Below are 27,015 nucleotides of genomic sequence, written 5' to 3'. Positions count from 1 at the left end.
AATTTACTAAAACAAATCACCCCTGCTGCTGGAATAATGCTGCTGTTTTCCTTGCTTAGGCAGAGGGGACCACTCAATCTGGGAAAGCCACAAAGAAACTTTTTTTTCCACATCAATTTGCCAATTAGTTGACATGAAAAAAATTTGCAAGGACCACATCCCACCTGTTCCTGAATGCTGCAGTTCAGTTCTCTTTTCCAAGACTGAACAACAAACCAGCATCCCAGTTGTACTTAAAATCCAGATAAGAACAAATTTTGGGATGTTAGAAGGCTCTGCAGAACAACTTTTGTTGTCCAGCTCTAAAGCTTCCTACAGAAAATTGAGTCAGGGGTGAGAAAGCAGATGCTTCACAGTAACACAAACATTCATTTTCATTTTTCCACGAGGTCAGATATTGACATTTTAATTTTAACTTGCACTTTTTTTCTCTCAGGAAAAAAAACCAAACATGATTTTTCACAAATTTTTAGCTTTAGGCCTTGGGATATTGACCCAGTGGAAACAAATCAAGGTGCATCATAGTTTTTCTACCTTTCTAAATCTCACTGAGTTCTGGAAAGATCTCAAGCTGTCTACAGTTTAAACTGTACATGTTGAAGGGTTCAGGTCACACATCAAAATGAGTGCAAGAGGTGTATTATGAACAAGGTGGAGTGCTGGTAAGAATGCACATGAGAAGAGCAATTATGAATTAAACTTACAGCTTTCCAGTTCTAAAGAGCAGTTCTGAGTGTCCAGAGGAAACCGACTGAAATCCATGAAACACATAGCAGAAACTGTTATTCTGCAAAAGGAACAGAAAAACAGAAATAAAATGAAAAATTTCACACTTTTTTAGAGCTGTGCAGACATCTTAGTGAGATCTGCAACCAATCTTTTCCTTAGAATCCTAATGATTGGGTTTTCCTGCCCTTTTAGATGCTTCTGAAATTGCTTCAAGATAGTGAAAGTTAAATCAGCAAGAGATCACCTTTTTTAAAACAGAAATAATCTTTATTATTAAGTACATTCCCTTAGACTTTTAAACCCTTCACTGACCTTATCCTTCATTATTTCACACATTTTGCTTTGAAGGGTTACACTTATGAAGATTAACAAAGGGAGTTCACATTTCTTGACTTCATTTCTCATAGATTGAAGTAGAAAATATTACAGATTAGAGAAGATGTTACTCCAAGTGCTATTTTCCCAGCTGGAATGGTTATAATATGTAATTGTTTAAAAAGATTAGATGCAATTTCTGGAAGCCTACTCTTCTTTTCAACATCATGGAAATTAAATGATTTGTGCTGTAAGAAACTTAAGGAAATCTAGGTAAAGACTCTGTGCAAACAATCCTTGGCATTTTAACCAATAAACAACAAACAAACCCAAACTCACTAGAGGCAGCAATTGAAATATGGCATGTCACCAAATTTTGTCTTCTTGTGATCACACTGTAGCTGAATTGTGTCAGATTTTACTGGCTGGAAATGAGATGGTCACATGCACTTGACTTCCAACTATGGATGTTGTTTCCATCTTTCAGCTACTGACTAAGAGATCAGGGGAACACCAGGAAAAGAAAGAGTATTTTATCAACACATCTGGATTTTTGTTTTACTTTGCTGCAGTAAGATCCTGGGTGCTAGGCACTGGAGAAAAACTGTGGAAGATGCAGATTTATTGCACATAAGTATTTGGAATATTATCTCCTCATTGCACGTAAAACTGGCAATACAAAAAGAGTGTTCTAATGAATGTCCAAATGGAACACTGTGTCTGTCCATCAGTTCTCCCTCCTCCTTTTCCTTCCCTCCCATCTCACTTTTTCCTTTGTCTCCATTTCTGTCCTTCCCATCACTCACTCCCTTTGGTTTCACAGACTCATAGACTATTCTGAGCTGGAAGGGACCCACAAGGACCATCGAGTCCAACTCTTAAGTCAATGGCCCACACAGGGGATTGAACCCATGGCCTTGGCATTATTACCGCCAAGTTTTAACCAACTGAGCTAATACCAGGTAAATTTGTAACTATTTGTGCATAATTTCTTGCTGTTCCTGACACTTCACCTCTCCAGCTGCTGCCAGGAAGTGTTTGCCCATTTTATGTCCCTTTGCCACTCCTCCTTCCCCCAGCTGAAAGTTTAATCCCCTCACATGGAGAACCACTGATAAAAGCCTTTCTGTAGCAGTGTAGTTCCTCTGATCACTTTCTCAAGAATCAGTTAATTAATTAATAGAACAATAAAGGCATAGTTAACCTCATTGTTTCTTACTGGGCAGTGTTCCTTGAGCAGACAGCACTTTAAAGTGGTGTTTTGCTGTTTGGGAGGGTCCTGCATGCCCTCATGAGAGAGCAGATAAATTCATTAATTGCTGGAACAATTATTACACAGCCAAGAATCTCAGGGGCTTCCATACATCTTCAAACTCTCCAGATTAGATGCAATATCCCCTCTGTGCACAGGGCTAATTAGTAGCAAACTGGAGACTGATTTCTGCATAGCAAAGATCTCAGAGTCCTTACCCTTGGGGGGAAATTCCTCCATTAAAACTCTTTCTGCCACACCATCCAAATCTGCTTTATAAAGAAAGCAAGAGCATGCAGATGGAAGAGAGTCACATTTAATGACCTTGCTATTCCAGTTCTGGAATTGCTGTTCCACTTTCCAGTTCCTTGCAGTCACACAACATGCCTAACACTGCTGGTATCAGCACCAATAACCTTTCTGTGCCCATCTAGAGCCTTGATGAGTATCAATGGGATGTTTACGGGCATCCCAGGAAGAAAATAGAGACAGTTTAAGACTCAGGTTAAAAAAAAACTCCAACAAACAAGAAACATGTTTTTCCTTTGTCAATAATATAAATAATAACATACAATTGTAAATAATAAATATAGTAATAAATAATAAAATAAATAATAATAGAAATTAAACACTTAATATAAATAATAATATAAACGAAATCTAAAATATTCAGGTTAAAAAAACAACAAACAAACAACAAACTTTTTTCTTTGTTAATAATATAAATAATAACATACAATTCTAAATAATAAATATAATAATAAATAATAAATAATATAAAATAATATAAATTAAACACTCAATAATAAATAATAACATAAATAATAATATAAATATAATGTAAATTAACTATAATAATAAATGATAAATAATAATATAAAAATAATATAAATTAAACACTCAAGAATAAATCTACTGCAATCTTGCCAGTACCACTGGCCATGAATTAACACTTGATAAACTGCCATTATCCTGTGATAGGAAACAATATGTGAAGGATAAAACAACATATTATCCATCCTAAATTTATTTTCCCACTGGTGAGCAGTTCCCCATTAGCTGAATTAATTCCAGTCCAGTATGAGGAGCTTTAATTTCCGGTAACTTCTCCCTGCACAGGTTACTGGTGCCCAGTTGCAGGGATGTGTTTCCTCACCTCAGACTGAAGAGCACGTTGCCATCAGGGTAAACCCGGAGCATGATGTTTTCCACAGTTGTGTCATGGATGAAAGACCTCTTGGAGTGCACAAAAAACACATCAGGCACCCAGATCTTTTTGATGAGTCGTCCATCGAAGGTCATACTCTTGTTTTTGTTGCTACGAAATGAGAGTCTCTCGTCCTTCCAGTAATGTCTGAGATACAAAGTCATCGTGAAGTCCTTTGTTTCATTAAAAATAAAAGAAGACAATGCTTGGTTTAGGTACATGCAGTAGAAAACAGTACAAATTAATCAACTCATCAGTTTCTTCTCTGTGCATTATCTGGAGGGTCCTCAATGAGAGGAATCAGAGAGTTTAATAAGGCTGAATATCACTGAGATGCTGGTTATTGTCACTGGTGTCTGAGTCTGAGGGTCACACTTTATTTGTACTTAGATAAAACTTCTACACATTTCAGTGGTCTGTTGGATTGGGCCAGCAGGGAAGTGATAAACTTTTAAACCAAGCTAAGACAAATGCAAAAAAAGTTTCCTCTGGAAATCTTAACAATCTTTTCTGAGAAGGGACTGTGGGTCCTTTGTGTTTCCTTCACAAAGGGATTAGTTTCAGTTCTTCATGAGCATTAGGCCAATTTTTAAAATCCATAACTCTTTTGTACAAATGTGGTACAGGTGGTTTATATTAGTACATTTATTAAGTGCCTCATAAGGGAAACAATATTATGAATTTCATAAGAGTAAGCCATTAGATATTACAATAATTATTTTTTTAACATAAGAGATTGTTACAAATATTTTATCACTCTATTTAGAGAAGCACCATGACTGCAAATATACATGTGGAAAGAGAAGGAGAGGATGCTGAACCCAGCCTGAGCTTCTGCACAGCCTGACTGCTCTGTGTTCACCTTGTAACTCTTGCATTATTACGCAGACCACATTTATCTCAGCAGAACATTTGCGTCTGATAAGAATACTGGGAAGATACCTAAGTCTTCCCCTGGAATATGACCTTATGGTGTGGGTGGGTTTGCAGAGGAGTGCAGGGGTTCATACTGGCAGACCCTTTGCAAATGCAACACCTACAAACAGAACTACACTCCCTGTGAAAGGATCATTGCAAAGGGATCTCTCTGCAAAGTTAACAGGCCCTGCTCTTCTAGGATGGAGCACTGAAGACCAGGTGGCATTATTAGTGACAATTTGGGCTGAGCAATGAACAGTCTACAGATCCTTGATTGCAGTGAGGGCCTTTTCTTCCTAGGACCATTTTTGGGTCTGACTTTTCCATTTCCTTTTGCTGTGATCACAGCTCCACCCACACCACAAATTATGGGAATATTCAGACATGCATAAGCAAAGGAAGCAAAGGACATGAAGCCTTATCATTTAATGTGCAGAGTACTGAGGAAGCTTGGGGGGGTTTAGTAAATGGTTGGTGTTTTCAAGTCAGAATCAGACTCACAGACTATTCTGAGTTGGAAGGAACCCAAAAGGGCCATCGAGTCCAACTCTACAGTCAACGGCCCACACAGGGGATTGAACCCATGGCCTTGGCATTATTACAGCCAAGTTTTAACCAACTGAGCTCATCTCAGAGTCAAGTCAGAGCACGGTCCACTCTGTCTGTTCCTCTGGCCCAGGGAGAAACTCAACACTTAGTGGTTTAAGTGAGAACAACCTGCATGCTTCAAGGCAAGGCTGTGCTCTTTAGGGGTTTGCTTTCTTTAACCATATTATTCTATATCATCCGTCTGGATGTTTTTCTGAGACCTTGAATTCTGAGTGAACTCCTTCACTCTGACTCTACCCACCAACTCACCATGTCAACTTCAGATATGCTGTCAATGCTTTCCACCTGCACATCGATGCCCACAGGTATTGGTGACCCTGCAATGGAACACAGTGAGTGATGGGGAGCATAAATCCAGATTTTTAAAGGGAAGACTCTGTATTAGCAACACACAGAGAGCACCCCATCCCAGCATTCACTCCAGCTTAGTCCTCTGAATGAGAAAGACAATGGCAACAAAGTAAACCCTGATGCTGAACAGTTGTAAAAATAAGAACAAACTCTTTAGTGATGTTTTTGCAGCCAGACTAGTTGTTTGGACAGTGTGGACAGCAATGACAGTTGTCCTTGTGATGCCAAAGAGAAGGACTTCCTTGGAGGGGTATTTAGAACCATCATAGGGAAAAGCTGAATAAATACATGAAATATATCAAAGCTTTCACACCACTTTCAGTGTTTATTCCCACACTTATAAACCACATATCTACTACATCTCTTATTATCTTAACTTTATTTTATATACCACCCCATTATTTCTTGCCACCAAAAGCAGCTCTGAGTCTATAACACAGTGGGATGTGAATGAACAAATTATAAAACATGTTTGCATTTTTAGAATAAAGTGATTACAAATCAGTGAAAAATTACAGCCAAATATGAAACTATCTCCACTCTTTTCAGTGGATCTGGTTCCCCCTGGGTTATGTACCTGTGCAATTCTCAGCAAGCACATCATTCCACTAATTGACTAATCACTTCCTGACAGAGGAAGGAGAGGAGAGAGCAGTTTGTATATATGTGTATACACTACACATTTCACCCCCAAGAATATTCTGCTTTTGGCATGAAAATCAGTAATAATTATTGTACATGGGATCCCAATTACACTTGTAAAAAACCAGTCAGTTAAAATATTTTTAAAGTATAGATTTCAAACAACCCTGCAAAAACATGAATAGGAGGAAGTCTGAACAGCAGCAAAGAGCAACAGCTTTTCTAATAATTTGTCTTTTTCTTGTCTTTTCCTTTTGGCAGTGTCAAGTCAGAATGGTCCAGAAAATCACTCTCCTGATAACCAGCCATAATACTGTGTCTCTTTTTGGAATTATCCTTAAAATAGCAGCCTTCAAGGATTACACAGCTGCCTCCAGTTCTTATCAGCAGAGATCTTGAACTGTTTCAGGGGTATAATCCCTTGATTTGACTTGTATTTTCTAATGGAGAGCCTGACCCTGCCCAGAACAGATGAAGAATGAATTGTGCACGATAAGAGTGTTTAAAGTTAGCAGAACATATTTAGGCACTGATAAGAAATCAGGTTTCCCTGTGAGAGGAATGCATCACTTGGTGGCCAAATCCAAAACAAGACTCAGTTAAACCAGTTAATTAGTAAAACACAAGGCAGCACTTCAGGAAATGCTGCTTCTTTTGGAGATCAGAGACAGCAGAAGACATCAGCCCTACAGGTTGTTGCACAAGAGTTTCAATGTAAAGGCTTCTTCACTCAGAATAGTAAACATTTTTATGTTTCTTTTAAGTTTTAACAAATTGTGTCCTTGTTTTGATCAGAACACACAACTAGTTTACTTATATTAAATATCAACTTGTACCAAACACTGGTTGTAATCTGAGTGGAGTCACCTCCTCTGTGTTCCACTGAAATCTAAACTAACATGTAAACAAAGACAGTTTAAGCCTAAGCAGAAGTCATTGTGGGATTTATTCCTGATTTGAACATCATTCACAAATGGCATCATTTAAATCAAAACAATTTATGTTAAATGTCTCCCATCAACATTCTTCAAGAAGACAAGGAGCTACCCACAAATCATATCCCAGAATAGGATGATGGATTTTCCAAGCCACATGCCATGTGTAGTGAGGAAAAGGCTTTGCTAAGTGTGATGATGGCAGTCCTAATATTTCTAGGACCTTCAAAAATCACAGACAGTTTCTAACCAAGCAAACATTATTTCAGTATTGAATTTCATTCAATAATTCATCTCCTCTGGGTAGAGAAAAGTGAACTGATCACAGAACTAAAAATCTGTGGCAGGTTATGATTATGTTGGTTGCAGGCACAGAAACCAAAGGCCACTTATACATAAATACACACAGGGGCATTTGATTCTTTGAAAGGAAGCTTGTCCTGCACTGGCACCTGCTATAAAACCAAGTCAGTGGGGACAAAGAATAGCATAAAAGAGATCAAAACCCATAGGAGAAATAGTAAATGTTAAATAGGAGAAACAATGATTTATTCTAAAGTTTATAAAAAAGAGAGAAAAGTTACAATTAAATTTATTCCTGATCAGTACAAATGGCAGAACTGTGAAACAGAGTCTTAAGAAGAGACTCCTCTTCTCTGTCTGGAGAAAGAGCAAAGACTGTACTCATGGTGCTTGATGAGAAAATACTGTTCAGTCCATCATTCACCACAGACAATGATTAAACCATATCCCCTACCACAGCCCTGACCTATTACTGCCAGATCACAGCTGCAAATATTTCACAGAATGGATTTCATAGAATGGATTGGGTTGGAAAAGACCTCGGAGATCATCAAGTCCAACCCTTGGTCCAACTCCAGTCCCTTTACCAGATCATGACACTCAGTGCCACGGCCAAGCTCAGTTGAAAAACCTCCAGGGATGGGGAATCCACCCCCTCTCTGGGCAGCCCATTCCAATGCCTGAGCACTCTCTCTGCAAAGAATTGCCTTCCGATCTCTAACTTCAATTTCCCCTGGCAGAGCTTGAGCCCATTGTGCCCCCTTGTCCTATTGCTGAGTGCCTGGGAGAAGAGACCAACCCTCACCTGGCCAGAACTTCCCTTCAGGCAGTTCCAGACAGTGCTGAGGTCACCTCTGAGCCTCCTCTTCTCCAGGCTAAACACCCCCAGCTCCCTCAGCCTCTCCCCACAGCACTTGTGCTCCAGTCCCTTCTCCAGCCTCGTTGCTCTTCTCTGGACCTGCTCCAGCCCCTCAATCTCTTTCCTGAACTGAGGGGCCCAGAACTGAACACAACACTCAAGGTGTGGCCTCCCCAAGGCAGAGTCCAGGGGAAGGGTCACTGCTGGCCACGCTAGTTTGGATCCAGGCCAGGATCCCACTGGCCTTCTTGGCCACCTGGGCACACTGTTGGCTCCTGTTGAGCTTCCTGTCCCTCAGTCCCCCCAGGTCCCTTTCTGCCTGGCTGCTCTCCAGCCACTCTCTGCCCAGCCTGGAGCGCTGCAGGGGGTTGGTGTGGCCAGAGGGCAGGACCAGCACTTGGCCTTGTTGAACTTCATCCCATTGGAATCAGCCCATCTCTCAAGTCTATCCAGATTCTTCCTTCCTATCCTGACTCCACTTTGGCAACAAGTGTGAGTACATAACAGATATACCAAACACTGCACAGATACCCAGCCCTGATCACTGCAGTGTGCAGTTGAATTTCCTCACCTGAAGCACTTTGATATTGTTGGTTTATATTGTTGCCCTCTGTCCTTGCCCCCACAGTATTCATTCTGCACTCTCTGCTTTCCTGGGAACATTTCTTTCTGTGATTAAAAACCAAGTCCACCACAAACAGTAATAATGAGCTACTGGGAACAGGTTGCTGAGAACTGTAATTTCTTCATCCTTGGATTTGTTTTACCACAAGAGGATGTTTTTTAAAAAACATCATTTCAATAAGCATTGGTAAGATTCCTAAACCAGCCAGAGCAGGGATGCATCCTCTGTGTCTGCACATCTTTCTCCCTCCTTTATTGAGAATTTCAATCTCTGGCTGACCACCAGACAACAGCATCAAATTCACTTTAAAAAAAGTAACCAGAGCAAAGCTGTGTTTTTTATTTCCCAGTCTGACAAAACTGGGGATGGCAGAGAGGATTTTGTTATTAAATTGAGCAGCTTCAGTTGCTTCTGGAGACTCACTAGAAATCATTATTTTAGAGGGATTAGTGATTTCACAATGGAGGCTCTGCAGATTTTCAAGATAATTACTCCTCAGCAATAAAAAAACCAGCATTGTTTTCCGATGGGTTTATCTTCACAGAAAGCATTTTCCATCTTTTATTTTAAAGGTTTAAAACATTGCAAAAGAATTCCTTGATGAGCATGGAATTTGTTTAACAGATAGTACATCAGGCAAATTCACTAATACCCTTTTTAGAAGGGTTATTATGTAAAAAGGATATCCTTTTAGCGTTTTTAGGATCCATTTCTACAGTAATAATGACTGGTTTAGTGAATTCCATGGTATTTTTATAATAGTCAGACCTTTGAGCACACAAGAGATTGCACCTCAAGTTCCATGAGATAAATGCTGGATTTAGAAAAACCAGAACTGTGTCCCAGTGGATTTGTAACAGTTTTTGTGAGGGGAAAACCCCAAAGCCTACAGAAAGTTCCCAGCAGGAGACAGAGACCAGGAGAGGATTAAGGCCTATAGGATTACTTCCTTCCAAAAAGGCTTGTGGAGCTGTAAGAGAAGAAGACTGGGTAGGAATGTAAACAAGCCCCAGGGAAGTGGACATATGTGGATGTATTTACTTTCCTCTGGCAAGGGCAGAAACAGGAGAATTACTGGCAAGAGTATTTTCTTCTCTTTACTGTTCTGTTTCTTTTTTATTTATTTGAGGATTGAAGATGGTTTGGCATTAGCAGTAGCCAACTCTTGGAACGGAAGAACACAATGCTCTGGGGTTTTTTCTCAGTGTAAAAGAAAAAATCCAGAAGAAGACTATTAGAGGTCTTGCAAATAACCAAAATATTTCCTTCCTGTCCTGGACCCCAACTATCCCTTTCAGAAAGAGATGATAAAAAGCCATTCCACTTTCATAACTGTTAGTCTTCACCTCAGTGAGAAGATAATTCTCATCTTTAGGACAAGCTGTGGAGCCAAAACCAAAACAACTTGGTGCAAAGAGCTGTTAGAACTGCAGCACTTTTTGATCACACACTGGGCCATATTTTATTTCCCTTTTCCCCCCACTCACTTTCAGATGAATATAAATGTTACTAATTTATTTTGAGGAGGGAGGAAGCCTGAAGGGGAGCGATCTAACAGGATCTGTGATTCTCTGAGAATTCAGAATCAAGATTATGCTTATTCACACACTGAGATGCAGATTGTTATCTCTTGACCAGCTCAGTGTTGCTGAATTCTTCTCCATCATTTCTAATCCTTGCTAATGTGATTATCCTCTATGTTGATTGACTGAGCAGGGATAATAAATTTTAAAAGCTTAACTAACACACTGTTAGCATAGGAAATTACAGGTCCTTAAGACACAACATAAAAGAAAAATAAATTTGTCATACTTATATATATATGAGAACTTGCATATACACAGTGATTATTGTCATGTGGTTCCATGATCTTTAAAATACAAGATAGTTCAGAGAGTGAATGGAAAGATTTTACTGTCAGGACAACCAATGCATAGAGGAATAAAAGAATTACCTTCTCTATATGACAGTCTATGATCTTTTTTAGTGGCAATATTAATTTTTAGTAAGTGGAGACAGAACTCAGGAAACCAAGAGCTCACACCAATTACTTCTAACAGTACTTTGAAATAAGATAGTTCAGAAAAATAAAAGGATTCAGATAAAGAGATGTATAGTAGAAAAGAAAGTAACTTTAAAGCATTCCTAAGGATTTGCTTTAAGAGCTCTCTGATTGTGCAGTTTTGGCTGCTGTGGGACCCCCAGATCTGACATTGCACAGAAGGCAACAATCAAACAACAACAACAAAAAATTCAGAAAAGGAAGAATCCACCAACACGACACCCCTTCCACCAACAACTGAGGAGCCTGGATTAGGGGTAAAGTTTAATTTTTTAGAGAACATTTAGGTGGACTGAATTGCAGGTTTGCTTCACGCATCCTCACTGTATAGAATCATAGAATGGATTGGGTTGGAAAAGACCTCCGAGATCATCAAGTCCAACCCTCGGTCCAACTCCAGTCCCTTTACCAGATCATGGCACTCAGTGCCACAGCCAAGCTCAGGTGAAAAACCTCCAGGGATGGGGAATCCACCCCCTCTCTGGGCAGCCCATTCCAATGTCTGATTACTCTCCCTGGAAAGAATTTTTTCCTGATCTCTAACTTCAATTTCCCCTGGCAGAGCATGAGCCCATCGTGCCCTCTTGTCCTATTGCTGAGTGCCTGGGAGAAGAGACCAACCCCCACCTGGCCAGAACTTCCCTTCAGGCAGTTCCAGACAGTGCTGAGGTCACCTCTGAGCCTCCTCTTCTCCAGGCTAAACACCCCCAGCTCCCTCAGCCTCTCCCCACAGCACTTGTGCTCCACTCCCTTCTCCAGCCTCGTTGCTCTTCTCTGGCCCCGCTCCAGCCCCTCAAGATCTTGCCTGAACTGAGGGGCCCAGAACTGAACACAACACTCAAGGTGTGGCCTCCCCAAGGCAGAGTCCAGGGGAAGGGTCACTGCCCTGGGCCTGTTGGCCACGCTAGTTTGGATCCAGGCCAGGATCCCATTGGCCTTCTTGGCCACCTGGGCACACTGTTGGCTCCTGTTCAGCCCCCTGTATAATGCACTGCAGACAAAGTGACATTTCTACAGCCAAAGGGCAGGAACAGTTTGTGAGCAGCTTCCTGGGTTTGCTTCATCTCGATGCAATTCAGTTCTCAGGCTTTGATCCTGCTAATAAATCTGCTAATAAATGGACAAAGTCAGGACTAAATTTTAAAATCAACAGTCAGAGAGTCAAATTCTGACTGTGCAGCTGGACTGACATTGCAATGGACAGAAAAATGCCAAGATACACTCACAAAATGACAGCAGAGTTGTGTCCATTTGGTCATAAAAATGGATCTCTTACCCTCCCAGAGCAATCATACACTTTCCTGAGGAAGCAACCGGTCTTGTGAGCAAAGTCACAGTTATTTCCACTACCACTGCAGCAGCAGCATCAGTGCCCAACAGTTCCACATCCCCCAGTTTTTCCCTGTGCATGATTCTCAGTTTAGAAATCAAATACAGCTCTGCAGTTTTTCATTTATAACTTAATTATAAATACTAAAAACTCTGGGTCCTTTAATGTGCCTCATTTACATTGCGTGTGTGGGGCTAAATGAAATCAAACAAGACAGATTTAGATTTAGGAGTTCTTTGAACTGAGGAATCTCCAGCAGGTTCAAAACAGCATGAATTTTCCAGCTGCTTTTTCTCCTAAACTGGTGCAAAGGACGATTGACCTTGTGAGGGAAAGGGGTGCAATGGAATCAGATTAACAAAACCTGCCGTTCCAACTTCCTGACATATCCAGAAAATTCCAATAGGGTATAGGAGAAGGGGGAAAATGTCTCTTTTCTAAAGATAAAGATTAAATTATTGTTTTTCCAAGCTTCTTTGACCTGTTTTTTCCCTCTATTGCGAAGTGATGCACTGTCTGAGCTGAACAAATCAGGCCAGTGGCATGTGACAGACACAAGCCCTCCATGAATCACAGCACTGAGATGCTTCATTACATTTGATGAAAACCCCAACATTTCACCTGCTTTAAATACATAAGCCACAGTGCTGTGAGTCCTCATGCACTTCAGGGCTATTTGTAACTGCTGTGGCAGTGACATCTCTAATTTTACCTTCTCCTCTAGGGAAGTTTCACAGAATCACAGACTCACAGACTCACAGACTGTTCTGAGTTGGAAGGACCCCCAAGGATCATCGAGTCCAACTCTTAAGTCAATGGCCCACAGAGAGGATTGAACCCATGACCTTGGCATTATTACAGCCAAGTTTCCTTCTGCTGCACATTAAATCATCACCATTCCTCTAAGAAAACCAAACCCTGTCTCTCTATCATAAAATAATTCTGAGCATGTTATTCAGATCCATGTTTCAGTCGTGCATTTGCCCACTGATGAAGTCACACTTGGGTACCAACTCTGCTGCCTTATGGACCTGCCTCTGGTGAAACCCAAACCATTCTTTTACTGCAACATCACTGAAATCAATGGTAAAACAGGAACAATGGGGTATAAATTTGGGATTGACATTCATTTCACTGTGACTTCTTTCCCTCTGTGCTGTAAAAATGCTGATGGATATGTTTTAGTCTAGGAGAGGTGCATGCATAAGTATTCCAGGTATTAAGAGAGTTCTGAAAGTTTGGAAGTGTATGAACTGTTGGATGTGGCTGAAAAAAGTGCCTGCCATGCCACTGTGGCATGTGGATGACAGAGGAGAAGCAGAGCTTGTGCCCTCCTGCTGAAAGCTATTTCTGAAAGTCAGGAGTGCAGCTGAAATCATACCCATGGCAATGTGATTAGTGAGAGGCTTGTGCAGTGAAGTCAGTGGAAAAACTACAGCTGGCTTCAGGAGGAGCTGAATGGGCTGTAGGGCTGGCCATCTGAAAATAAAAGGACAAGGGCAGAAAGCCTGGTACAGATTTTCTGGGTGGAAAAAAATCCTCACTGCCTGTGGAGAATTACAACTGCCAGATCACAGGGTATATTCATAGAATCACAGAATCATAGAATGTATTGGGTTGGAAAAGACCTCGGAGATCATCAAGTCCAACCCTTGGTCCAACTCCAGTCCCTTTACCAGATCATGGCACTCAGTGCCACGGCCAAGCACACTTTAAAAACCTCCAGGGATGGGGAATCCACCCCCTCTCTGGGCAGCCCATTCCAATGCCTGAGCACTCTCTCTGAAAAGAGTTTCTTTCTGATCTCCAACTTCAATTTCCCCTGGCAGAACTTGAGCCCGTCGTGCCCCCTTGTCCTATTGCTGAGTGCCTGGGAGAAGAGACCAACCCCCACCTGGCCAGAACTTCCCTTCAGGCAGTTCCAGACAGTGCTGAGGTCACCTCTGAGCCTCCTCTTCTCCAGCCTAAACACCCCCAGCTCCCTCAGCCTCTCCCCACAGCACTTGTGCTCCAGTCCCTTCACCAGCCTCGTTGCTCTTCTCTGGACCCGCTCCAGCCCCTCAATCTCTTTCCTGAACTGAGGGGCCCAGAACTGAACACAACACTCAAGGTGAGGCCTCCCCAAGGCAGAGTCCAGGGGAAGGGTCACTGCTTAAAGTTGCTTTTATGTACATCATAATTGTTCCTTTCTGGGATGATCCAGCAACAAAGAACACCCCAAACCTCTATCTGCTTTCATGTCTACTTCCTTTCTGAGATAACACTCTCAAAAGTTTAAATTCCTTGTGTGGCAAAGCAGGTGCTAACAAGAAAAAGTCCAGACTAACAGATATTAGACTAGACAGGTACCAGGCAAGAGGTAATTTGAATTTCTGTTGCCAAGAGACACACTGTACCTCGACCATTGTTCAAAACCAGGCAAGATTTTTGCTCTCTGAGAAGACATAATTTCTATGGTAACAAGGAACCCTTTCACATTCTCCCAGTGCATCCAGAGAGGCTCCTCTTACCCCAGGTCTCCCTCCTGGCGTGCTTGTTAGGTCCGATCCCAGCAGCTGCTGTTAACAGAACAGCTCCACAGGCTTCAGCTCCCCTTCCAGATTTATGCTTGTCTACACAACTGATTATTGGTCCTCCTGTTTTATTCTGGCTTCATAATCCAGAGCAGTTCACTCTATTTCCATGAATCATGGACTTGGTGACTCAAAGGCTCAGACAGAGCTTATTAGCGGAGAAGCATTTTCATTTTCCCTTTCATGAAGGAGAGTCAAAAAACTGTGAACATCCTATTAAATATTCCCTTTATCCAGATGCAATTTAGTTAAATGAGGAAATAATCATCATAGTGCCCAACAACATGGTAATAAACTGACAGCCTGTGGATAGTTTTTTTTAGGAACTGATGGTTTATTTCAACCTCTCAAAACAAATTTGATGACTAAATAATTTGCTAATTGCTACTAGACAAAGCAGTTTACAGCTTAATCACTGTTCTCAGAGTCTTATTCTAATAATAATTTTTTTTAATTAATTCTGAAAAAGAGACAACTTGACAAGGACAAATCTCTCCTATTGATACACTAAACACAAAAAAGTCCCTTGCCCTCAAGTATTTCTAGATTTCTTCTTTATTTCCTCAAGTGCAACCAAAGAGGTGCTCTGCCATTAAGTCTGTCACTTCATTTTAAGTGACACTGGTGGACAGAGTTCAGAGAGAGGATAAACGATGACCCAGCACGGTGCAGTTTGTGGTGCTCACCTCCAAATCCAGGTCTCAATGCAAAGTCATGGTCCTCTATGTGAAGAAGCTGCTCAGATTTCAGTGGCCGCACTTTGGTGCTGTCAAGTTTCCTCATTTTGATTTCTCGTTTGCTATGTTTAAAAAATAAATAAAATAAAACAAAACAAAGTAAGAAACTTACTTTTTGTAATGCCTGACATAGTTGAATGAAGTAGGGACCCAAGAATACCAGATAGCTGAAACTGGAATGGTAAGATTAACAACTGTGCTAATAAAGTTGGAGAAAGATACATTGGGAAATGCTGGAAAATGAGGTATGAGTGTGCCCAAGTCCATGAAGAACATCAACCACTTCTAAGAAGCCCCAGGAACAACATCTAGATCTTTTGTTCCACTCAGAGACTGTACCTACCTTTATACAAGGGAACAGAGATGCTTGAAACAGTTAGAATCATAGAATCATAGAATCACAGAATCGATTGGGTTGGAAAAGACCTCCAAGATCATCAAGTCCAACCCTTGGTCCAACTCTAGTTCGTTTACTAGATCATGGCACTCAGCGCCACATCCAATCTGTGTTTAAAAATCTCTAGGGATAGTGAATCCACCACCTCTCTGGGCAGCCCATTCCAATGCCTGATTACTCTCTCTGTAAAGAATTTTTTTCTGATATCCAACTTCAATTTCCCCTGGCAGAGCTTAAGCCCGTGCCCCCTTGTCCTATTGCTGAGTGCCTGGGAGAAGAGACCAGCCCCCACCTGGCTATAACTTCCCTTCAGGTAGTTATAGACAGTGATGAGGTCACCTCTGAGCCTCCTCTTCTCCAGGCTAAACAACCCCAGCTCCCTCAGCCTCTTCCCATAGCACTTGTGCTCCAGTCCCTTCACCAGCCTTGTTGCTCTTCTCTGGACTCGCTCCAGCACCTCAATATCCTTTCTGAACTGAGGGGCCCAGAACTGAACACAACACTCAAGGTGTGGCCTCACCAACGCAGAGTCCAGGGGAAGGATCACTTCCCTGGTCCTGCTGGCCACGCTATTTTTGATACAGGACAGGATCCCATTGGCCTTCTTGGCCACCTGGGCACACTGTTGGCTCCTGTTGAGCTTCCTGTCAATTAGTACTCCAAGGTCCCTTTCTGTCTGGCTGCTCTCCAGCCACTTTGTGCCCAGCCTGTAGTGCTGCAAGGGGTTGTTGTGGCCAAAGTGCAGGACCCAGCACTTGGCCTTGTTGAACTTCATCCCATTGGAATCAGCCCATCTCTCCAGTCTATCCAGATCCCTCTGCAGAGCCCTCCTGCCTTCCAGCAGATCGACACTCCCTCCCAACTTGGTGTCATCAGCAAATTTGCTGATGATGGACTCAATCCCCTCATCTAAATCATCAATAAAGATGTTAAACAGGACTGGACCCAACAGAGACCCCTGGGGAACACCACTAGTGACTGGCTGCCAGCTGGATGCAGCTCCATTCACCAGCACTCTCTGGGCCTGACCCTCCAGCCATCTCTTAATCCAGGAGAGGGTACACTTGTCCAGGCCATGGGCTACCAGCTTTTCCAGGAGTATATTATGGGAGACAGTGTCAAAGGCCTTGCTGAAGTCCAGATAGACACATCCACAGCCTTCCCCTCATCCACCAGGTGGGTCACCTGATCATAAAAAGAGATCAGGTTGGTCAGACAGGACCTGCCCCTCCTAAACCCATGCTGGCTGGGTCCCTGAAGGTGCTGTGTGATTGCACTCAGGATGAACTGCTCCATAACCCTGCCAGGCACGGAGGTCAGGCTGACAGGCTTGTAGTTGCCAGGGTCCTGCTTGCAGCCCTTTTTGTGGATTGGGGTGACATTGGCCAACCTCCAATCATCTGGGACCTCCCCAGAGAGCCAGGACTGTTGGAAGATGATGGAGAGCGGTTTGGCAAGCTCTTCTGCCAGCTCCTTCATCACCCTGGGATGGATCCCATCTGGTCCCATAGACTTGTTAGGATCCAGCTGGCTCAGTAAGTCAGTAACTATATCCTCCTGGAATACAGGAGGGCTACTCAGCTCCCTCTCCCTGTCTACCACACTTGCGACTCAAACTTGGAATTAACACCACCAACCTATGGCTCAACCACTTCATACATTATCCATATTACAGAGACAATTATTTCTTTTTATTATAAGTGTAAGTTTTTTCCTTGGACATCAAATGGGTCAATAATTTTTAAGAAGGACTGAGAAATTATGATCCTGGAACTTGCAAGGGCTAATGGTTTTAAACAGAAAGAGAGTAGGTTTAGGACTAGGAAGAAACTCTTCCCTGTGAGGGTGGTGAGGTACTGAACAGGTTTCCCAGAGAACTGCCCTATCCCTGGAAGTGTCCAAGGCCAGGCTGGATGGGGTTTTGAGAAACCTGGTCTAGTGGGAGGTGTCACTTCTGGAACCAGATGATCTTATGAGTCCATAGTACACCTTTCTCATGGTGAGATCAGTGAAACATGGGAACATGTTCCTTGGGCAGGTCTTGAGACTCCTTTCACTCAGGATATTTAAGAATAGGTCAGACATTTCTGTGTAGGAATGACTTAAATACAAGTGCTTTGCCACAGGCAAGGGACTCTCCCTAGACACAGTTTCTTTCATGCTTTCTGTGATTCTCTGGGACTTTGCTGGCAGCAACTCCAATTATTCCTTTAGTCTGTTCTGAAGATTGTCCCTGTAGTCAAACACTGCTTAAGGCAAGGTATGGAAGACCTCAGCATAAGGTGTGGGCCTGTATTTATTTATTTTTGTCTTTCCTTGATGATGAAGCCCAAGAAATTACCTTTAAATTGCAGGAATGCTGAGGTGGCTGCTGGGCTGCTCAGAACCATCGGGTTTGAACAAACTAATTGCCTCAGTACCCTTGAATGTCTGTGGCAGTGTTGGCTGAATCAAATTATCAGGGCAATCAGAAGGCACATCAGGCATTTCAAATACAGACTTCAGTTTTCTAAGCATGAAAATCACATGGGTGCTACAATGAAACCCTGTGCTACAGAGAATTAAAAGCACCACAGAGCAGGCCTGTGGTCGAGCAGCGAGGGCAGCAGGACTGAACACCTGCAGTGCTCTGCAGCAGGGAAATTCTGCTGCCTGGGAACCAGTGTGAGAGAAAATGATGAATTGCGCTCAGAATGCCGTGGCACAGCTAATACAGTTTGGGAGCATCAGGGTATTTGTCATGGGATGCGCCAGGAAAAAGGTCTGTGTGATGCTCCGATGATTTCACTGGAAGAGGCAGCCTAGAACTGGGATTCATCTGTGACAGCTGCTCACCAGAACCAAGTGTGTGACTGAGGAGGACTTTCCCTGGCCATGAGAGGCAAAACATAAGACACCAGGGCAGGAATTTTCTGCTTGATAGGCCACTGAGATGTTACAGGATTTTGATATTTTTTCTGTTTTCCCAGATGTGGACAAAATAGAAATGCTGCCTGTATAAAAAGCATCTTTTGTGCTCCCTTACTTGAACAGCTGATGTTTCATCTATATGTGATGTTTTATATGGATTTCTATCATTATTTCTAGCTGCTATTAAAAGTGGCTGTTCAAGTTAGGCAAGACCTTGCAGGAGACAGAAGAGCACCTTTATTGCAAACATGCTACATCTTCTCTTCAATACCTTAATATAACCCTTTCAGAAAAGGAAAAGAGGCTGACATGCAGGGATACATGTTCATGGTTCTTGGAATGTATGTCATGGACACTCCAGCTGTAAAGGTACCAAAAGTTAGAAAAATTACGTTAAAATTTCTAAGATGATTCAAAAATAATATGCTTCTGCTTCACATTTTTTCTCCTATTGCCTGCTTCCCCAACCCAGGGGTAAGAAGTGTTCTTTTAACATCAGCATCTGGACTCCAGATGTTGCTCCTTGGCAAAGAGTTACGGCATTAAATTGTCCTCACTGCAGCATTACAGTTATTTAACTGATGATGGAAAGGGAGTCACACGTGTTTGTTTACCCCAAATAAATCTTAGGCCAGTATCTGACTTTTGATCAGCTCTACAGCATTGTGAAATCATCAGCAGATGTTTTCCAGTGTGCTCCATTCCCATGGTACCAACTCCATTAAAAAGCATAAGAGACAGATCTCACTAGCCCAGGTCTCAGAAGAGCTTCCTGAGATCAGTTAAGATGCACTTTTTGGTCTGACATAAGCACAGCAAAGACACAGGTGACACTTCAGTGGCCTGGCACCCTGGTTTCTTTACTGCAGCTCTGACCAGCACAGCACAGACCAGGACTCTAAATGCAGACATTGATGCTGCACATTCACTGTATGGTAGATGTCAGGCTGTGGTGTCTGAGGGGAAAAGCCCACACAGAATCACAAAATTAGGTTGGAAAGGACCTCTAAGATTGTGCAGTACTACAGGCTGGGCCTGGCTGGAGAGCAGCCAGGCAGAAAGGGACCTGGGGGGACTGAGGGACAGGAAGCTCAACAGGAGCCAACAGTGTGCCCAGGTGGCCAAGAAGGCCAATGGGATCCTGGCCTGGATCCAAACTAGCGTGGCCAGCAGGCCCAGGGCAGTGACCCTTCCCCTGGACTCTGCCTTGGGGAGGCCACACCTTGAGTGTTGTGTTCAGTTCTGGGCCCCTCAGTTCAGGAAAGAGATTGAGGGGCTGGAGCGGGGCCAGAGAAGAGCAACAAGGCTGGAGAAGGGACTGGAGCACAAGTGCTGTGGGGAGAGGCTGAGGGAGCTGGGGGTGTTTAGCCTGGAGAAGAGGAGGCTCAGAGGTGACCTCAGTACTGTCTAGAACTCCCTGAAGGGAAGTTCTGGCCAGGTGGGGGTTGGTCTCTTCTCCCAGGCACTCAGCAATAGGACAAGGGGGCACGGGCTCAAGCTCTGCCAGGGAAATTGAAGTTGGAGGTTTTTCAACTGAGTTCGGCCGTGGCACTGAGTGCCATGATCTGGTAAAGGGACTGGAGTTGGACCAAGGGTTGGACTTGATGATCTTGGAGGTCTTTTCCAACCCAATTGATTCTATGGTTCTATGAGTCCAATCATTAACCCAGCCCTGCCAAGCCCATCACTAAACCATGTCCCTAAGCACCACAACTACACTGTTCCAGGCCTTGACAACCCTTTGATGAAGCAATTTTTGTGAAATCATTAGCAGACACGAGGACCAGCAGGCACGTGCACTTAAGGAAAGGGAATTTACCTCCCTGGGTGAACTCTGACAGATGCTGTGGTATTAGCACAGATCTGGGCAATGATCAATACCAGTTTATTGGTCTCAGTGAGGCACATGAGCTCAAGAAACTACTGCTTTCAGTAATAGCTGTGCTTTCCACAACTGTATTCCAGGCAACATTTTACACTGTTCAAATGAACTTGTAATCTCTAATGACATTCCAAAAGAGGGCATAAAAAGCACTTGAAGTGTTTCAGATCACACAGGGAAGACAGGCCTGTTGGTAATTACATAGTAAGGTGATAGAAGCACTAGGGTTTTGAATGAAAAACGTGAGGAATATTGTTTTGACTTCCCTACCCAATACTACTCTATGGACTATTTGACAGAGCTCTCAAAGAGCCGTTAGTCACTCCCTGCAAAACCACAGCAACTAATTCAGGATTATTTAACAAAGGACAAAGATGTGTCGGGTTTTTAAAGACAAACTGAGCTGCTCCTGTATAACCTTGATCACCATTAGCAAATGAAAGGGCAAAGGTCTGCTCAAGGGTACTTGGATCATTTTTGGTTAAAGCATTTAATCACTTAATGCCACCAATGTAGCTCCACAACCAATGGCATTCATGGGATTGATGTGGTCAGTATCCCATCTGGTTGTCCTTAACTTACCAGGTTATCAAAAGTTTATGCTGGTTCAGGGAGCAATTGGGCAAGTTCACGGAAAAGAATTCCACTGAAGATCAATAAATCCACAGAAATCACATCTAACACAGGATGTACCCAAAAGAAATTTGGTGACTTGATGCTGGTGGGAGTACTGGGGGAAACATCTTGTTTGCCTTGTCCCTATTCTTCCAAACTTGTGCTTACAAGCCCTTGTTACAAAGTCAGGGTGGTGGGGAAAAAAGCATCTTGGTATATTCAAAATGAAACTAGGTCAGTTTATGAAAAAAATACTATTAAGGATTTTTTTATGAAAAGAATGGATAGATTTCATGGCCATAAGTTTCTTTCCAGTGCTGTGTCCCCAGGATACTGTAGCTACTACTGTATCAAAGGTATGCAAAAGGTAGAACTCACAGAAATCTCATTCCCAGAAGAGTCTGTGGGGTTATTCAGCACTGTGAGCTCTTAAATGTTTTAAGAAATTTAGCAAACCTTGAAGCCCAGATAAATACAATACTCAGAGTTGTATAGTTCTCTCTCACACACACAGAAATGCACTTCTAAATGGTCAGTAACATCAGCAACATGTACTGTCCAAAAGCCTAATATTTTAACAATCAAATGTTTTGTTTTGTTCTTTGCTGTAGGAAATGGACCATGAGAATAATCGCTTTCTCATGTACTTTTGGTTAATGCTTTAAAATCTTCTTTACAGGAGAATGCAGACAAATAGCTTTGGAGGGGGAATTGGGTTACTCTATTAAAACAGTGGAACTTGTAGGTTAAGTAACATTTTCACATGGGATTCTTTTTAAAAGGCCACCCATTTAACCAAGGCCATCTGTCAGCTGTGTCCCTAATAACCCTGGTGCTGGCTGACAGATCCTTCCCCAGAAAGAAAAAGAGGCTGGAGGAAAGTCAGACCCTGTTGCAATGTACTGGAGGATAATTCTGCCTTTAGAACTAAACCAGAGAATGGAACAAAGAGAAATTAAACACATTTGGATCCTTTGCAGAGAAAAGCTGATTTGCAGCTGCTGAGCTTTGGGATCCTCTGTGGCTCAGATTCTGCATCTCCTTCCCAGTCTGAAATCCCTGGGACCTCAGAAATGGAATATGTGGGGTGCCAAAACATGTCTTGTGTGCAGCAAACTGCTACACCAGGCAGCATCAGGCAGCAGTGCAGTCCTGGCATTCCTCCTTGTTCCTGTTCTTTCTTTTCTGGGAACACTCTGCCTGGCCCACAGGATTGTCCTATGGATCCATTTAGGTGTATTAGTAAAGACCTGTGAAGGTGGAGAGGACACTGTGCTGCTGTCCTCTGGGTGTCCAGCAGGATGCCTCCAAACCTGCTGCCTCCCACCACCAGGTTTCTCTCCTGTTTTTTGATTTTTTTTTTATATCTGTGATGGAGCAACTGCTCTCAGCTACTGCAGAGCAGGATAAATGTGAACAACAGGAGCATGTGCTTCCCTTTTAGCACAGACAAGTGTATCAGCTGAGCTTAAAATAGACCTTCCTTGCCACTACCATCAACAATAACTGGGTATTTATTCTGTTTCCATTTGATTTTTAACTGCTTCCTGAGGCAAGCAAAGCACCAGATTAAACCTTATGTTGATACTAAGGCTAGTTGTTTATTTTCCTTTGTTATTACAAATAATTGTGCACCAGCACTCACTCACAAAAGCTGTCAGTGAGTTTGAAAGTCTGCTCAAGAGCCATTCTTTTCATGAGCTTTTGGTTTAGACCAAACTTGAATCTGTATCTTGAAACAGAAACCCAGAAGTCCTGAGTGATACAGAATCTCCAGGCACCTCCACTGTGTAATCTGTCACCTTGCATTGCCCAAAACCATCATTTTATCAAGACATGGAGGCTTTCAGAGATATTTCCCTGCTGGATTATCACATAGAAGTGATACAGGAGGTTAACAGATGTACAAAGCATGCAATTTGAGAAAGAAAAAAACAACTTAAACACATCAGAGTCCACTCATTACTTTTTCTCAATATGTGATACTGTACAAATAAACTATGAGCTCCCCTGCTCTTTTCAGTAGTGGGTCAAGCACATTGAAAAATCTAACACACTGAAAAATCTAACAGTTGTATCCCTTCTCCTTCCTTAAATGGAGCTACTTATTCCCAAAAAAGAGAAAATTTTCTTGGATTATCACTGGCAGTCATCGGTGTGTCCCCAAACTATTACATTAACCTGGAAATATGTTGAGAGACCTCACATGGCAGATGTGAAATTGCATTTGTGGGGGGAAAAAGCACTGACACTTTGCACAGAAACTTACATGCAAAACCCTCTGTATCATTATTCATTTCCAGCCAGCTACTTGATGGGAAGAAGTAGGAACAGAGACATTTTTCAATGTATAAAAACACAAGTATATTACAGAAAGGGAACACGCTGTGTCATCACTACAGATAAACTATAATTCACCTCATTTAGTGCCATAAAAACATTTTCTGGATCTTTATAGTGTAGCTACTCTGCTGTTTAGGCAATGGAAGTGACTTGATAACATTGGCATAGAACTCTGGACGGCATTGCTGCTTCTTGTAATGGAGAGAAAGGGAAGAGTATTTGGTACATCACAGTAGGAGTCTGGAGTCGTGACAGTAGCCTTATATCACACAAGGTAAGGGCTGTGTGTGGGTGTGAGTGGGCACATACCTGTGTATATATATGAAGCATTCATGAAATCACAATAAGAAATGTCTAGTTATGAAAAATGCATCAATATTTCACCGTTTCTATTTTGGGAACAGTACCAATACTATGCACACTATAAATCCAGAGACAGCAAAACAGGACAGTGGACAAGAAGGGTGTGTTGAAGGGTGTCTGACAGCATGAACACTGACAGATAAAGTGCACTGCTTACCTGGTGTGCTTTCTGGAGAAAGACAATTGTTGCCGATGATGGAGATGGTGATGCTGACTGTGAGAACTGTGCAGTGTTGCTGTTGGCCACAAGCAGGTGAGGAACAGAAGTTTCATGACCAGGACCATCTCTTCCAAAAGAGAAATGCACCTGATCACCCAGTCCACCTTGCTGACTTCTTGTTTTCAGTGTTTTTGCTGTTTAGAACCAGCATAGCATGCAGAAGGTGCAGGTGCAGCAAGGCATCACTAAGGAGAGACGACAGGGGCATCCCAGTTCTGGTGTCCTCGGCGAGTTCTTCTCATGGTTTGGCAAATCTTGAGTATTTCTTCAGCTCTACATCCCTGCAGCACCTGCTGTCAAAAGAGAAGCATCTTGTTTTCAGAAGTGTAGTAGGTACAGGAGTTTGTTTGGCCAGGCTGCAGTCTGACCCATTGCTTCCACTCTTTCAGCACTTTAAATTCTCCATCACCCGCTCAGTAACCTCTTCCACATCGCCCGGGCAGGCAAAGTGATGTCAAACATTTAATCCCCCTTAAATCCCACACAAAACCATACAAAAATCTGCTTTAATGACAAAGGTCTCTAAATTAATCTTGCTTTATATATATGTGTGTGTCTGCTCAGAATCATTTTCTGTACAGACCAAGCTCTTTTGTTAACTGGGTGCATTGCAGTGTCTTCCCAATCATTCACATCATTCCTGTCTCCCTGATCTGCAAGAATTTTTTCTGCACATGCAGAACTACTCTGGACAGAACAATATCACAGAACAACTCCAAACTAAAAATAAGGTCTTGTTTAAATATTCCCCAATAACATTTGGAAATACCAATAATCTTTCCCTCCCTCCTTTTTCCTCTCCCTTTTTACTAAGCTCTGCAGCCACTTAATTTATGCTAAATTTACAAGACATGTGCATGTCTAAGACCCAGTATCCTTCCACCAACCCCAATTTTATCTTTATCTCATTTAGCCTGCCCTGCCTGTTCCATAGCAGGTTGAATTACAAAGCATTTTATTAACAAAATGTTGCTTAAACAACAGCTTGTGCATACCAGCTCTAAAAGATGTAAGATTTCTTCTGGGCTTAAAATTGGGCAATACTGGGGTGTCAAATTTATCCTTTTTAGGTGTCAAATTTATCCTTTTTAGGTGTCAAATTTATTCTTTTCAAGCCATCAGCAAGTTCAGTCATTACCAAAATTGACAGCATATGTTTTATCTTTCTTTATGTAGAAAATCAGAGATTTGAGACTAAAAGTTTGGGAAATGGAAATACCCAACCTCTGTCTAACAGATGGAGAACTTCATCTGGGCCAAGAAATAAATTATTTCCATGTGGAGGTTACCCACCGACAGCTAATTCCCACTGTTGTTTTCCATTTGGAGTTGAACAGCTACCTGCCTGTGACATAAAAAAAACCAAGGGGAAACAAAAAAGAAATTAAAAAATCACTTCTCAACCATCCATAAAACTTTACCAGTGTTAGATTAAATTTGGTGGCCCAGATCAAAGGCTTTCAACCCTGTTATCCATCTCATTCACCTGTTCATAGTTCAATCCTTTCCTGTTCAGCAAACTTAGGGAAGATCACGTGATGCCTGACCCAGGGGCAGTCAGTGCTTCCAGCAGATTTTGTGTATTCCCAGAGTGGAGTTCCTGGACAAGGTAAATATAACCCATAGTTTATAAAACCTTTACCAGGTTCCATTATAATTTGAATGGAAAAGGGGAAATAAACAGTAACTCTAATGAGAATTTATTCCAGGTGGAGATAATATGAGTTCCTGGGCCAGTCTGGTTCTGTGGTTTTACCCACCCTACATATCAAAGCATCAGATCATTGATTAAATTACATAAAAGAAAAAAATCCAAGAGCCTTTGGATCTTTCCCCACCCCAGCACAGGCCCAAGAGTAGCAGCAAATGAAATAAAAAGCAAACTACCCTGCAGTATTTGTGATAAAAAAGTTACCACATTTCTGCACATCCATCTACCTGCACATCCATCAGTGTTAACTCATTTCCAAAGGTTTTCCTCAACTACAAAAGAATAACAGCACTTACATGCTGCCTTCTCTGCTAATTCTAACAATTCACATTGTTTCCTGATACTCTGGAGAAAGCTATATTTTAGATGTTAATATCCTTAGCTGAAACCACCAGCTGATGTCCTCACTAAGCAGGAGACATGGAGCAGGGAAGGAAGGAGAGGATGTTCTGGGAGCTGAGTTATCCACCAAGAGCCCTGAGGGGGATGTGGTTACATCATGTCATGCTAATGCAGAAACGTGTTGACTTTGTGTACTGACCTCAAGGAAGTCAAAGGAGTCCATAAAAAAAAAAGGAAGTAAAAATTGCTTTGTGAATTTATTTCCCAGCTGGAAAAGGGAGTGCTTAGAACCCCTGCTCCAGAAATACGGCAAAGAGAGGCTTAGCAGAAGGACTGGCATACTTCTGGCCAAGTTTACTCCAGAAGGGGGGAGTCTTTAACAGAGGAAGAGGCAATCAGAGCTGTTTCCATTCAGCTATCAGCACCCTGCTGCTTTATTACTCCTGGCTGCAGCAAGAACTGTGGTGCTGGACAGACAGCTCCTAGGAGGATTTCCAAAACATGCTGAATGTTCCTTTGACTGCCCCTGCTAAACCAGCTTTTGTCAAAAAAAAAAGGTGCACTGACACATTGCACACCTTCACGATGTCATGAATGGACCTTGAGAAGCACACTGAAAAATCTAAGCAGTCCCCTCTGTCCCTGACTGTGGAATATTTCCAGAAACTGTCCAGTCCAGGATGGATTTATGCAGAGGAAAATGGCAAACACCTCCATTGCCTGGTGTGAATTCAGTGAGGACAATGAGCTGTCACCTACAGCAAAGGGGTTTCTTCATGCTAGTG

General features: G+C 42.3%; 1 protein-coding gene across 1 annotated transcript in view; it reads right to left on the bottom strand.

Annotated features, from left to right (window-relative positions):
* Positions 1-24,380, bottom strand: part of GABRR3 (gamma-aminobutyric acid type A receptor subunit rho3) — a 30,397-nt gene extending 6,017 nt beyond the window's left edge. The window contains exons 1-5 of the mRNA XM_071573066.1: positions 24,115-24,380; positions 15,397-15,509; positions 5,280-5,347; positions 3,453-3,676; positions 705-787 (exon numbers count right to left, since the gene is read on the bottom strand). Coding sequence (XP_071429167.1) covers positions 705-787; positions 3,453-3,676; positions 5,280-5,347; positions 15,397-15,509; positions 24,115-24,242 — 616 coding nt within the window. The 5' untranslated portion in view covers positions 24,243-24,380. The remainder of the gene's footprint in view (positions 1-704; positions 788-3,452; positions 3,677-5,279; positions 5,348-15,396; positions 15,510-24,114) is intronic.
* Between the last annotated feature and the right edge of the window lie 2,635 nt (positions 24,381-27,015).

Source organism: Pithys albifrons, chromosome 1, assembly GCF_047495875.1.
Source record: "Pithys albifrons albifrons isolate INPA30051 chromosome 1, PitAlb_v1, whole genome shotgun sequence".
NCBI classification, from domain to species: Eukaryota; Metazoa; Chordata; class Aves; order Passeriformes; family Thamnophilidae; genus Pithys; species Pithys albifrons.
This window is presented reverse-complemented; position numbering and strand designations above follow the sequence as displayed.